At 41.2% G+C, this 15,195-nt stretch overlaps 1 protein-coding gene across 1 annotated transcript in view; it reads left to right on the top strand.

The window, feature by feature from the left end:
* Positions 1 to 12,339, top strand: part of SEC23IP (SEC23 interacting protein) — a 41,329-nt gene extending 28,990 nt beyond the window's left edge. Inside the window, exons 18-19 of the mRNA XM_075000532.1 lie at positions 3,585 to 3,683; positions 7,081 to 12,339. Coding sequence (XP_074856633.1) covers positions 3,585 to 3,666 — 82 coding nt within the window. The 3' untranslated portion in view covers positions 3,667 to 3,683; positions 7,081 to 12,339. The remainder of the gene's footprint in view (positions 1 to 3,584; positions 3,684 to 7,080) is intronic.
* The last annotated feature ends 2,856 nt before the right edge of the window (positions 12,340 to 15,195 follow it).

The raw sequence follows: 15,195 nt of genomic DNA, 5'->3' as shown, positions 1-15,195 counted from the left end.
ACCAAACTCAGTATTAAAAGGTCCTCTTTGGCCTTTAGCTAAAGCTGACTAAACTTCAGTTCAGTTTTTTCTTTTGACTCTGGTATGTTAGATCAGACTGCATATGCAGCGCAGCACTTCGTTAATAATCTCCTGACACCTTTCTTACCATTCTCCCTTTGAAGTAGGGAGCTAATGTAGACACAGCCTTAGAGTTCTGTACACATTTTTCATAGATGTTCTGCTGAGGTTATTCAGCCGGATCATCTATCTCAGGGCGTTTCAACGTTTTTCTTTCTAAGTCCTCCCAACATGCTATGAAAAATCCACCACTACCCTGTGCCACAACAGTATTTTTTTTCACCCCAGCAAGTTTAACACTAGTCCCACTTGGTGGATGCCCTGAAAACTGCTCAAAGTGCCCCTAGGAACCAGGGATGCCTAGTTGAGGACTACTGATCTAAGTGATCTCTGAAGGCATTGTTACTTCAATTGACCCTCATTGCATGAATTTAGCTTCAACCTTTTATAACAGCAATCTCATCTCTATGGCTCCCATTCACCTCTACTTCTGCACAAGTTGGTTTTCATTGCTGTTTAAATGGCCACCACTACTTCAATGTTGTGTTTGGCTGAATAGTACTATTTCTAGTAAGACTTATTTTTCAGGAGATGCATTTTGCATTGACTACCCCTATTCTACTGTGATGTTTTAGAAGGTATGTGACATCCTGGGTATTCTGAAATCCTTCAGTTCTTTAAAAGCCAGTCTTTATCTGGGCATACCAGAAAGGAGGGCAGGAGAGACTTGAGATGGGTTTTAATCAGGCACAACTTTATTATATAGATGTCTGCGACTACCTGGCAGATCAAGTATACAGTACAGGCAAAATCTGTGCTTATTCAGATCAGGACCCAGAGCTTCCACCCAGGACCCCCCAGCCAGTTCTTGGGTTGGACCGTACCATTCTCCCTCCTTGTAGGAATGTTAAGGTGGGCTGTGAGCCCAGGGTGGGAGCGGGGCAGGTTCCTCCTTGTCATACCAATCATAGGAGTCCCCAACCCCACTCCCCTGTTCTGTTCCTTTGCCAGGCCATTTATCTGATCACTGGATGGCTTCTCTAGGAGTAACTGCATTGGACATCTGCAGTTCACTTACAAAACAAGTTTTCAACATAGAGCCTACTGCTTTTTCTTATTTCCAGAAAAAAGTCATCCCTGCCAGTTACAGTTACTGTCGGTTAAAGAAAAAAAAAAAGCTCTCTCCACTAAAGCCAATCTGGTGGTACGGGGAAAATTCCATGAAAAGGAGTGACTGGCCCAATGCCCGTGGCAGGTCCTAACCCATTCTGATACCTGCAAAAGGAGGAGGGTGGGTTCTGCCTATGGTCTTCAGCTCTCACATTCCTGGGCTCAGTCAGTGCCAGAAAGCTGACATTTCCCCATTTGCAGCAATCGCTGACCTCATTTTCCTCTCCCTCCCCTCCCCACTCCATTCCTCTACAAGTGCAAGCCAACATTTTCCCTACTTTAAGTGTGGGGCAGTCATTTTCTCTGGAGTTACCTTGAAATGTCACTCTCAAAACTGTAGGTAGCGCACTCATTTTGTTCTCAAACAAAAGCTGCTCTTTTTTCTGCAGAGAAATTTATATTCTTATCTCATGGATGAGGCTTTGCCTTGACTTTATTGCTATTCTGAACTTGGTGTTCAAAACAGATAAACGTAGCAAAGATCATTTTCGAGGCTAGGCAAGGACACCATGTTTGCTTTGACAGCTAGTTTTCAAATGAAGCCATTCGAGAAGGGAGATTAGAGCACAGTACGTAGCAACACTTTATGGCTACTTTGTGTGGGAGTCAAACTGAACAATATTGCTGCCCTGTTGCCAGAGTATTTTTTTTGTTTTTTGTTTTGTTTTGTTTTTTTAAAGCCACAAATGGATTTTTCTCTCAAAACTTTGGTATGTTGTTTTCATCACTGGTGTAAATGATGGTTTCAGTGTTGGGTTTTAGGCCATAAAATGGGAGGTTTTAATTCCATTGTGGAAAACACCATTTTTCAATGTACAGGTTGCACCTCCCTGGTCCAGCACTCTGGGACTTCAGTGGGCCAAAATTAGGGATTTTCCTGGAGCAGTCCCTGGCCCCTCCTGCTGGCTCTCTGGCTGCAGCTCCCCACTCTCTGGCCATGGCTTGCCACTGCAGCCAGACCCGAGCCCCACTGCTTCAGCCCCCTGAGGGGATGCCAGTGCTCTGGCCCTGGCTCTCTGGTCCAGGAATATCACTGGTCCTGCCAGATCAGAGATGTTGCTGGCCCAGAGAGTGCTGGCTTTAGGAGGAGCAATCCTGTACTTGATCTGGATTTTTAATTTAATACAAATGATTAATCAACTGTATCTATTTCTCTTGTTTCAAAGACCAGTTAATATTTGGAAAAACAAAAGGAAATGAAAGTTCTTCCTTCAAAACAATTTTTTCTTTTTTTGTCTGAGTGGACATTACTGTGTGGTTTTATTGCAATTTCCATAGCAATAGATGCACAAGTAGCTTATTGCAGTAGTTATCAAGTGCCACTGAAATGTCCTCTATCTATTGGAAAATAGGTAAATAATATAAATTATATTTAGAAATAGGCAATGTTGTCTTGTGGTTAAATCATCCAACATGAAGTCATGTCTCCAGGATCTTTTTAATGTTGATTAATGATGGTAGATTGTATAGTGGATGTTCTTTTTGAGGCTCCAGTCCTGAAGTATGCCAGTTATATCAACCGTTTGCTCTTGTGATCAGGTCTAATCAGTAGATCCCAGTGGTGGTGATTTCTTCTCCAGAAGCCTTCATTATTTGGATTTTTTTCTTTATGATGATCAGTATTTGTGTAGTTGTGTTCTCCACAAGATGGCAGTGTGTAGTTATTTTCATTCTAGGTAAAGATTTGTTACTTTAATAGACAAAATGATATTAAAGTAGCTTCTGCCTAATCAGAGTAAGAAAGAGCAGCACAACAGGTAATGACCCAAGAATTCAAATTTTCCTTTTAGGGGAAATGAGTGATAATGGTACGTACAAGCTGTTGTCATGGTTCTTATCACCGTTAGTAGTTAATAGTTTAATAGCAACTTTGCCATTCACAGTGTAAGATTGTGTGATGAGCATCAAACATTTAAAAGGTTTCTCAGGAAGAAATAAGTGAAGTGAACCAAGCCTTCAGGAGGAGAAAACACTGGCATAGATTCCTTTGCCTGAAAGTTTGTTGCTTACTTTAACATGTAATGTATGGTCCCAGTATACAGAGGGATATCCAAGTGTCATGTGTTTATTACCTGTCTGCTGAATTTCATTGTAAACATCTGTGCAGTCACATAATTTCTTCTGCATTTTTTAACTGTATATTGGCAATCTATAAACAGCCCTGCTTAGGGGGTAATAGCCTTTACTATAGCTCATAATCATAGTCATAAATCCACCTCTGTCCCACTCAGCTATCTTCTGGTATGTTTGGAAAGATATGAAAGGGGCTTGTGCAGTATTTGAACAACTCTTAGGACTTGCCTTAAGCAATAGAATGTTGGTTATAAAAACACTAACAGCCTTTTTATTCATAGGGAATCTGAAGATACAGCTTTGCTTCTTCTGAAAGAAATATATAGAACTATGAATATCAGTCCAGAACAGCCGCAGCACTGAGGTGTGGATATCTGACTGTAAGTTTTGCCTTTGTATAATCTACGTGCACTTAAATCTCAGCATATTTAGGTGGACGTGATTTTGGTGGCAATATTCTTTTTCTTTTTCCATGATAGCTTGGAGTACAAAACAAGCAGTTAAAGGTATGTAATGTTGTTGTAAAGTATCAAGTTGTTTCTGGCTGTAATGATCCTCCATTGATTAATGAAAGTTGTGCATGTGTGTCGTATGGAGACATTAGTGAGAGTAGAAAAGTTTATCTTCTAAACAAGGCAAATACATAATACAGAAATACAAGTAATATAACTTGAGAACTGCAACATACATAATGCCTCCAAATTCACTAGTTCATTTTAAAAAGGTACCAAAATAATTAATATACTGCATATTGGACATCTCAGAATAAATATATCTTTAGTACATGGCAGAGTTCTAAAGTATAGGTTGAATCTGTCATCTGGCAACATCCCTTGTTCAGCACGACCACAGATGTTGCTGGACCAGAGAACACCTGGACCAGAGAGCTACAGCTGCAACAGCTGCAGCAGAGGCCCTGCTGTTGTCAGGGAGCTTTGCTGGCAGCTGCGCTGGGGAGCTGGGTCTGAGAGCCCATCTGGGACCAGGGAGCCAGGCCATGAAGCCCTGCGGTGGTGGGGAGCCCTGCCAGGCAGCTCTGCTGCAGCAGGGAGCCTGGCGAGGGCAGTGAAACCCTGTTGGGGCACGAAGCCCTGCTGGCATCCCAGTGGCAGGGAGTCCCAGCAGTAATGTAGCCCCACAGGTAGCTTGGGTGACAGGGCTGGTGGCAGCCAGGATGAAAGCCAGGACAACAGGCTGGCAGCCATCTCCAGGGTAGCCAAGAGTCCTGACCTCCCCTTGGTCTGGCACATCCCCTTGTTCGGGACCACTCAGATCCTGAGGCTGCAGATGAGGAAGGTACAATCTGTACTAAGTATCCTGACTAGGGGTCCTCTCTGTGCAAGATTCTTCTACTGAGCACTAGGAGCCAGAGTCTGAATTCAAGGTGATAATGAAAATACCATTTTGGTTCTCATTCTGCTGGTTTTCCTGGGTTTGGGGTTCATTGTTACAGTCAAAGCAACCAAGACAGTAACAAAGCTGTAGAAATCAAACAAATAGTTTCTTTCTCTTTGCCAGTTCCTCAGGCTGTGGCTGTACTAGCATGTTTGTTGATAAACCTTTGGTCAGTTGGGGGGGGGTGTGTGGAAAAACCCACTCCCCTTAGTGACATAAATTTCACCAATTAAGGCAGCAGTGTGAACAGTGCTACGTTGGCACATTTCCTGCTGACATAGCTACTGCTGGTCATTGGGGGCGGTTTAATTATGCTGATGGAAGAAGTCCATCCCATCAGCATGAAGTGGCTACCCAGGAAATTTTACAGCAGTGCATCTGCAGCTGTACAGCTGCTGTGTCGCTGTCAGCTCTGTAGGATAGACCCAACTTAAGTGAATGTAACTGTTGATGTTTGTATCTATGTACATTCTGCATTAATGTTTTGAGAAGTACCCACCTTTGGACACAGCTTTTGATGTTTTCCTCATTCTTGGAAGTACCAGCAATGAAATCAAGAGAAGACGGCACCCTTTCGTATTAAAAGCACAGCAAGGGTTTAAAATTCTGAGTCTGTGAAAGAATGCATGAACTGTCGAGGCCTATACTGCTGCGATGCAATCTGAATAGATTTTTGTGACAGACTGTTCCAGCAGCCGGTGTATTAAATAACCAGTTTAACTGATTGGCAATGGGAATAAAGTACCAGCATCAGGTCAATTCTCCTCTGCTTGAAGTACAGTAAAGTCTCATAGTATGTGAACCCAGAGTACATGAACCCACTTTTACACAGCTGACCCCCGATTCCTACAGCAAGCCATGGAAGTGCGTGATTTCCAGTTGCGCTTAACTCGCTCTCCCTCCCGGCTCTGCACAGCCCCAGTTCAGCCCTTCCCCCACCAGCTCCGCTCACCACTCATGCATAGCTCCTGCTCACCCCCACCACTGGCTCTAGCTCACCAACCCTCAGGCACGACTCTGCCTCAACTTCCCCAGCCCCAATTCAACCCCCCTGCCAGCTTACCACCTGCGTGCAGCTCTGGCTCACACCCTCCCTGCACCTTGCTCCGGTTCCAACTTACCATCCTTTACGCCTGGCTCTGGCTCCAGTTCAGCCCCCCCACAGCCACGCTTCAAACCACCCGAGCAGGGCTGTGGCTCATCTCCACCCCTCACCCACTTACAGCCTTAACCCTCCCCAACTGGCCCCAGCCCAGGACGTACCTTTCTTCTGCTTCCTCAACTACAGAACATGTGTTCTTCCAGGGAAAAAGCCAGATCCCCACTTATGCGAAATCTGGGTTACATGAGGGTGCGCGAAACATAACTTGAGGGTCTACTGTATGTCATGGTTTCTTGACTACAAAAGTAGCAAAGTTGAAAGGAAACACACATTTGAAACTACTGCCTAGCAACACAACTGTTTATATCTGTTGTTAAGAGGACCTCTGCAGTATCTCAGCATCACAATTATAATGTTGCACTCTTGGCTTCTGTCTCTTATATTATGTCCTTCGTAGGTTAAAACCCTGCTGACCTATTCTCACTACGGAATGGTCATTTTTTTAAACCATACATAGTTTTTTTTATTTAGTGGCAAATCATTTTATAACAAACCCATTCCTGGAAGAGCAAATTCGAAAGGAGCACTGCATTCCTTTGATTTAATTTTTAGAGAGAGCTTTTTGTGTGTAGACGCTCTGCTGGATATTTTGAAAACGCCTCTTTCGAAAAATATTTCAAAATAATGTGCTTGTGTAGACGTGGCTGAACTGATGATAGCAACTGAAGAGTTCCGTTTACTTTGCCCCCGTTTAGAAACAGACTGGGTGGAGGAGAGCAGCGTATAGGTTCCTGGACTCATGAACAAGAAAAACAAAGATTATCAGTAACCCTGGGCTCCACTTCTTTCCTTCCACTTTGGGATGGAGGCCCACATATCTGTACTGTTTTGCTATCCTGAGCTGTATCATACCTCAAGCGAGTGGGAAGCAATATACATGGCTCCTTATTCCTCGCCTGGGACGGGGACAGTCATATTGTGGCTCTAGTGGTGGGAGTAGAATAGGACCCCCAGCTTCTCCATGAAAGTTGTGATCATTTCACTACCAGGAGAACAGACATGCTTTCCACCAGGAAAAGACTGGAAGCCCAATTAAGAAATGTGCTGAGGCAGGTGTGAGAAGCCTGGGAGGGGAAAATAGATCTTAGGATGTTTCATTTTTATAAAATAAGTGTGTGGGTTTTTAATGTTTTTTCTCTTTGAAAATGAATATTTAATTTTACTGCAAGATGAGTCAGTTCACTGTTTCACCTTTCCTGGTTTTGTTTTTCTCTGCGCAGCATATCTAATGTTCCAACTGGCTTGCTGGCAAATCATTTTGAGGAACCTCCAGTATTTCTCTCGTCACACAAGACAAGAAGCAGAATTACAACGGCATTCTTTTCTTCAGTCCAGAACTCCTTGTTTTAGATACTGCCTTCTTGTTTCACTCAACAGAACTTTAAAAGTGTGAAACAATCAGCACCTGAATTTGGGAAGCATAATTGGAATGAGACAATTTAAACTTCTTATTGAAATTTAGTTGTACAGTTGCCAAACTTAAATGACCAATGAAGAAATATTTGTGGCATGAAAATTATTTTTCTTCTCTAGCTACCTTGTCTCAGTTAGGTGTCAAATATGTATTTTCTGTGAAGGCAGTATGTTCTTATTAAAGAAAGGACATGTTGAGACACAGCAATAATCTGCTCTTTTTTTTTTAAAAAAAGCGTTTCCACCTTTAACAACAAAAATGTGAATTTTATTTATAAGCTGCTTTACATCAAACTGTTTGTATTTGCTAAAACCAGCCACCAGAATGATTTTCTTACTACTGTGAGCCTACTGCTGAGATTTTATAAAAGCTTTTTAACCCTCTGACTTCTTTGCAATGGAGGTGAAATGATGTTTTATTATAGAAAATGTGGAGAGTTCCTACAGCTAGTTCAGCATTCACATCTCTTGGCAAGTAACTGATATAGATAGAGAACAAAGGAATGAGTCAAATAACGATTTCATTTTGGTAATTAACTGTTTGTGTGGTCTGGTGACTGTTCCACCTGAGAACTAAAATCATTACATTGACCCCAGAAAATTAATTTCTCTCAATAAAGCATATGTCTGTAAGCCTCTTTCAAGCTTATGAGAGCTAAATCTAACAGCCAGGGCCAGGATCTGGTGATTCATATTCTATTTTCCTTTAGTGAAATCAGAGGAGTTGGATGGGGGTAAGGTCTTCTGGATTAGTGTCTCTGTGAACACTAGGTTTCTTTCTGTAGTTTTCTTCTGACTGCATCATTAATGCCAATTAACTAACCTATAGTGCTGACAATACTTGCTTCTGTTACTGCAGTAAGGATATTTTTGCTAATGTTTATGAAAAGAGTTCTTGTGGAACATAGTAGCTTTTTGAGTATATGTAAAATACACATTTTTGTGTGTATATTTTGGTTAGTATAATTAACACACAGAAAAACCAATGAGTCTTTACAACCTTTTGTACTTTTCTCCACAGTGACTGATTTGTTCTTTCACTTCATAAGGACCTTGGATGCTTTTAGTGTCATTTGTCCCATTCTGAATATTCAGTATTACATTTAGTACAGTGGTTTTCCTTCAACTGTTTTTTAAACTACAGTAAATTTTGCCAGAGATATGTAGGATGTACTTGTCTCTTGGCTGTTTGCACCATGAGCGGAAAAGCCCAAGACCTTCAGTAAACCCTTCATTAAAGATAAGTTTTGCAACAAAATTCAGACCAATATAATTGATATTCAAATCATGTGGCCTACAGTACCGGATAAAATACCAAAGAATGAAAGATGTAATGGTTTTCAAGAACCTACAGCAATGTTGAATGTGTACAATGTGCTGAAGTGAATACATAAAGGCAAACCCAATAAATGTGGTGAATTTTTTTTTCCAGAGACTATTTGATACGACATATAATTTTTCATCTAAGGGAGAATGTTTTCGGGAATTCAGCTTGCTTTTTCTTGTATATTATTCATTCATTACTGTGAAAGAACTTACTGTTGCAAATGGCTTAAGCAGTTAGTCACAACATAGATGCATTATTTTTAACTTGAATATTTGAAATCCATTAACAATTTTTAATCCCAAGGAATTTAACCTTTTTAACACTTCTTTTGTCTTTAGATAAGCAGTTATTTCAGGAGGAAAAATTCTGACTGGGATCTTAAATTTATGGGGATTCTCCACCATTTGAGCCATCTAAAATGTGAATTATATTCTGAGAAGTGACTGTTCTAAAAGTTGCACATTAATCATCTCGTATGCTGTCTTTTGTGGTATTCAGTCATTTCTGCTTACTGCAGTGATGGAAGTTTCTGCTTTTAAATCCCTTTGGCTCTGCTGAACTAGCAAGCTGGATTCTGTTTTACCTTATAAACAGTTCTGTTGGTGAAGCACAGCAGTACAGCCCTTTGGAGGGTGTGGACTATAATCAGCTGAAATTTTAATCCAGTAGAAGCGGGGAATCCAGCTTGACTTTTCCAGTCCAATTTTGGGAGTTATCCTCTAGAGACAAAAATATCTTTTCTAATACTCTAAGGACAGACATGATAAACACAGAACAAAGTAGAACAGCCATTTAAATCTAGGAACTGAGCACTGGAAAGTGCACTATGGGAAACAAAGGTCACTGGCAAGAGAGTGCATTATATTGCAGGTTGAACCTCTCTAGTTCGGCACTCTCTGTTGGCAACTTCCATAATCTGGCATGATTTTAGTTATTTGGACAACTGCTTATTACGGGTATGGCCAAGTTTCCCATGGTCCAATTAAGTTTGTTTAGAGCTACCAGACCTGGCTCTCACTGTCCTGTGCCATTATTTAGCTCTAATTTACCCCTAAATGTCTTCTGGGAACTCAGTGAGCAGTAGAAGTGTTGGTAATGTGCTAGACAATATTGACCTCCCGTGGTCGGTCTGTCTTTAGCACCGATCCGGTCCCAACGGTGCTGGACTAGAGAATTTCAACCTGTACCTTATAACTGACTCCTGTGATGCTTTGTTTTTCTGTTCAGAGCTCTGGATTTTTAGCTACTTAGGCTGTAAGATTTTTAGGGGTATTTTTTTGTGGGGACTGTGTTGCATGCGTTTCTACTGACTGGGACTTTTAGGAGTTGCTGAAAGAAAAATTCTCCATCAGAATAATAAAAAAAACACTTGTGAGACAGACCCACTTCTTATCCCATGAAAGCTTACCTGATAAATTATTTTGTTAGTCTTTAAAGTGCTACTTTACTGCTTTTTTGTTTTGATAGTATATAGACTAGCACAGTTTTCTCTCTTATTAAAAAAACACTTGATGTTTTATATAAATATTAGAAAAATGTTATCCACCAAGCAGTATATTTGGTGCATCTTGTGCTATGGGCCTCATCTTGTTCTGATGCACATCAAGAGCAAAACTCCACAGATTTAAATGGAGATAGGGATGGGGTTCCTTATACTTACTTTTTCTAAGTACAAATCTGTTTGCTTTCCCATGATTACTGTTCCACACTATTTTACATAGTGGCATTAAATTGATTTTCATCGCCTAATATTGAATTTTTTCATGCACCCTAGTGCAGTGTTGTTATACCACCTCACTGCTTCTTTATAGCTATGTAGTGGGCTCTCTCGCATCTGGCAACTCATAATCCCTTTTTGGTATTCTCTAGTTCAGCATATTACATTACTTGTCTTGTAAACATGATCTAGATTCCTAGTCTCACTTTCTCACCTCCCATTATCAATTGTGAACTGAACTACCCAGGTAATGTTTCTATGGTTTTCATTGTAATCTGTATTAATTATTTCATCTAATTACCTATTTCAATAATGTTCTTCTGATGAAGACACCATTTGCATCTGATGGACAGAGAAATCACACGTGCTTCTCACTTGGTCATCACCGAAGTATCTGGGCACCATTACTTTAAATCTACTGTATATTTTTGAAAGTGTGTGGCTGGGTGGCTGTTTACTTGTGTGTTTCTGTTTTGTTCAAGAACTCTTTCTAAATGGTAAGAGCTACAACCACCAAATTCAGTGTGCAGCTTCCTCTTACCAGAACCAAAGCAAGGTAATGCTTTGTAGTGTCAGGAAAATGGGATGTGCCCGGAAGGGGGGTTGCTTCTCGTAAAACCACACAGAAAAGAGAGAGACTCACCAGGCAGGTGGAGGGGGCTGGCATGCTCCCTCCAACCCCATCCAGGAGTGCCTAAGTCTCCCACCTCCTGATTTCCTTTTCCCTGGGTGCCATTTAGGGAGGGTGGAAGAAGCTTAAGCTCCCTTCCGCTCCCCCCCACCCTCCCTCGATTTCTATGGGAACATGGCTGGCTGTGCACATTCATTAGGGAGCAGGGGGAAGAGTACAGGGTTTGCTGCATTCCTCACTCTGGAGCTGCAACAGCCATGGTGAGGCACTTTTCACCTGGCTCCAAACTGCTGCAGAGAGTAGGCTGGGGTAGCCCCCCGTTCCCCCAAGCGAAGCCTGCATACTGAACCCTTCATCCCCACCCCCACCCCAGAGAAATGATTTAGATGAAGGATGTACCTTTCCATTTTATTTAAAAAAAAAAAAAAAGACTAAACACTGGGTAAATATTATAGTTTAGAAATAATTTAGCGACTCCAAGGAAGGGCTTAAAAGCATGAAGTACTGAAACTAATATTTGAATACTTGATAGTTATCTTTCAGCCTTTTTAATTTTTTCACTGGTCTTTTGTTTCATAGCATTTAATTCCAAAAAGCCCTTTCATGTGGTGGTACTGTGTCAGAATTTTACTGAGACATTATAACCCTTCTAAATTATGGGGAGGGGGGCTACCCCCTCGCCCTGCCTCTGGGCTTGTTTACTGCATTTGATTATAAGAAACTGAAAGTTGAAGACGTTAACTAGTTTGGCTTCCACTTCTTGACAGTCCTCTGGGGTCACATGAAACCTGGTGGTCTGTGTAAAATTTTCAGCTATCTCATCTGACCTCTGTCAATTTTCCTGTTGCAATTTTCCTTACAAATAATTTTAATGCTGGGTAGAGACTTGTGGTCTGGTTTTGGTGACATGCTGACTTTTGAAGCTTTTCTGACCACGAGATCAGATAGAAATCTTTTTGTTAGTTTCATTTGGAAGCAGGAATTTTAAAGTTTCATTTATTTTCTTTACTCTATATCCCTGCTTTATTTTCTTAAAATTGGCCCTGAAAGCTGAATTGTGTTGGCTAGGGGACACTGAAAATAGAAAGTGTATTTAAAAAATCACTGAGGCACTTGTTTATAAAGACAAAAATATCCATGGATTTTTGCAATGAGATCAGGGAGGAAAAATTACTTAAATTTAAATTATTAAAGCTATCAAGGATATGAGCCCCAATATAGTAAACGCTTTCATATCTGGCATTTTATCATCCAGAACTTTTAAATAAGTGGCATTTTAACCACAAGTAAATTGTAGTTAGTTTTCATAAGTGGATTGTAATGAAAGTAAATACAGCAAATACAGTATATGTTTACAGTGTACAGTATTGCTGTTATTGGTAAATAAAGTACTCTGCATCCATTTTTGTTTGTTTCTTAATATCTAACCTTGTTTTTCTTCCTTACGCATTGCTAAGTATACCTCTTTATTATCCAGAATATTTGAATATCAGGCAACCTCCCAGTCCCGGGGCTTAGAATCGTAGGGGACCTCAGGAGGTCACCTATTCCAGCCCCCTGCTTCAAGCAGGATCAACCCCAACTAAGTCAGCCAGGACCGTGTCAAGCTGGGACTTAAAAACCTCTAGGGATGGAGAATCCACCACCTCTCTAGGCAACTCATTCCAGTGCTTCATCACCCTCCTGGTGAAGTAGTTTTTCCTAATATCCAACCTACTCCTCTCCTTCTGTAACTTCAGACCCTTGCTGCTTGTTCTGCTATCTGTCACCACTGAGAACAATTTTTCTCCATCCTCTTTAAAGCACCCCTTCAGAAAGTTGAAGGCTGCTATTAAATCGCTCCTCAGTCTTCTCTTCCGTAAACTAAATCAGCCCAAATCCCTCAGCCTCTCCTCATAGGTCATGTGCTCCAGCCCTTTTATCATTTTTGTTGCCCTCTGCTGAACCTGCTCCTGCACATCCACGTCCTATTCATACTGGGGGGCCCAAAATTGGACACAGTATTCCAGACGTGGCCACCCCAGAGCTGAATAGAGGGGAATAACCAAGTCTCTCGATTTGCTTGCAGTGCTCCTCCTAATGCACCCTAATATGCCATTAACTGCCTTGGCTACAAGGGTGCACTGTTTACTTCCATCCACCATAACCCCTAGGTCCATTTCCGCTGTCCTGCTGCTTAGCCAGTCAGTCCCCAACCTATAACAGTGCTTGGGATTCTTCTGTCCCAAGTTCAGGACTCTACATTTCTTTTGGCCCAGTCCTCCGATTTATGGAGGTCACTCTGCATCCTGTCTCTACCCTCCATCATATCTATCTTTCCCCCTAGCTTAGTGTCATCTGCAAACTTGCTGAGGGTGCAATCCAGTCCCTCATCCAGGTCATTAATAAAGATGTTGAACAACACTGGCCCCCAGAACCGAGCCTTGCAGCACTCCTCTTGAAACCAACCGCCATCCAGATTTTGACCACTACTACCCATTGGGCCCAACCATCAAGCCAGCGTTCTATCCATTTTATAGTCCATCTATCCAATCCATGCTTCCTCAACTCATGGGCAAGAATGTTATGGGAGACTGTATCAAAAGCTTTGCTGAAGTCAAGGTATCTCACATTCACTGGCTTCCCCATGTCCACAGAGCCTGTTACCTCGTCATAGAAGCTAATCAGATTGGTCAGGCATGACTTGTCCTTGGTGAATTCATATTGGTTACTCTTGATCACTTTCTCCTCTTACGAGTACTCCAAAATGGATTCTTTGAGGATCCCCTCCATTGTTTTCCCAGGGATTGAGGTAAGGCTGACCGGTCTATAGTTACCTGAATTGTCCTTTCCTTTTTTAAGGATGGGCACTACATTTGCCTTTTTCCACTAATCCGAGATCTCTCCTGAACTTCAAGAGTCTTCAAAGATAATGGCCAAAGGCTCAGCAATGATATCTGCCAATTCCCTCAGTTCCTGTGGCTTCTGGGTATGAAGGAGTTTACTGTATTGAAATGATATAATTCTATGCTTTTTATTCTTTGAAGATATTAAAAAAAAATGGAGCAAAAAGGTAAAAAATTACTTAAACCACTTCTGTATTAACCCCTTTCTCATTATACACAGATGTTCAGCTTTCTAGGGATGACATTCTTGTTTACTTGTCTATTACCAGAGAGCTCCACTTCATTTCTCTTCTGTTACAAAGAGCATATGGTGCATTTATACAGTTGTAATACTTTTCCTCCTATCATCTGACCCTTTAATAACTATCAACATAATTGATTAAACATGTTAAGCTCTATAACTGTAAGTTCTAAATCACAGGGGTTTACAGTGCTGAAGTCTTGCCTGCTACAGCAGCTGCCTTGCTTTTTCTAAACTTAGTTGGAAAATCTAGAATAAGAATTGCAACAAATTGGGCTCTCAATTTTGCACGAAAATCTTCCAGGGCTCACATTGGCACTTTTCAGTCATGGTAACTTGTCCATGCAAATATGACAAAATTACACACCTGATTTATTTGACTATCTGGCCCTTACATCCCTGGATTTTTATTTTAAATTGGTCCATTACCAATGTAATGTAAGAAATGTAATATCTAGCATTTATAACATGCTTTTCATCTGAAGATTTCAAATTGCTTTACCAACAAGGTCATTGTCTGTATTCCCATAGTTACAAATGGAGAAACTGAGACAATGTGGTGCTGTGCCTTGCCCAAGATCCCCCAGCAGGCCATTGGCTGAGCTAGGAATAGAGCTAAGCTCTCCTGAGTCAAAATTAATGTTCTATCCAGTACTCAGCACTCTTACAGTTTTTTTTTTATCCTGTCAAAATGCTGGATGAATTGAATTCTGTGGGCTAGTGTCCTCCACAATAAATGGTCACCAACCTTCAGCTTAAGTATTTCATCTGCCCTTCATAATCCTGGCATTACAAAGGCTTGCTGGTCTATAGAGACTTCCTGGCTGATAGACAACAAGTTAAAACCTTTTGCACCTAAAAGTAAACCAATGAACTGCTGTGCTATGCTTCCAGTGACTTATACCACCATACAGCCATTGAGGTAGCAAATTAATAGTAAAGATTGCAACAAGCTTTCTAATAAAAGCCCAAAATGACACACATGCCCCAGCCCGTCTTAATATCATGTGCTGTGCTGCCAGGCTAGATTTTGGGTATGGGGCTGAAATAAGAGAATAAGGCAAGTCAGATTAATTCATTAAAACAAATTTATGAATGTATCCTAAAGTGCTTTGAGGAAG

The sequence above is a fragment of the Carettochelys insculpta genome, chromosome 7 (assembly GCF_033958435.1).
Source record: "Carettochelys insculpta isolate YL-2023 chromosome 7, ASM3395843v1, whole genome shotgun sequence".
Lineage (NCBI taxonomy): Eukaryota > Metazoa > Chordata > Testudines > Carettochelyidae > Carettochelys > Carettochelys insculpta.
The sequence above is the reverse complement of the archived record's forward strand: the minus strand, read 5'-3'. Positions and strand labels throughout refer to the sequence as shown.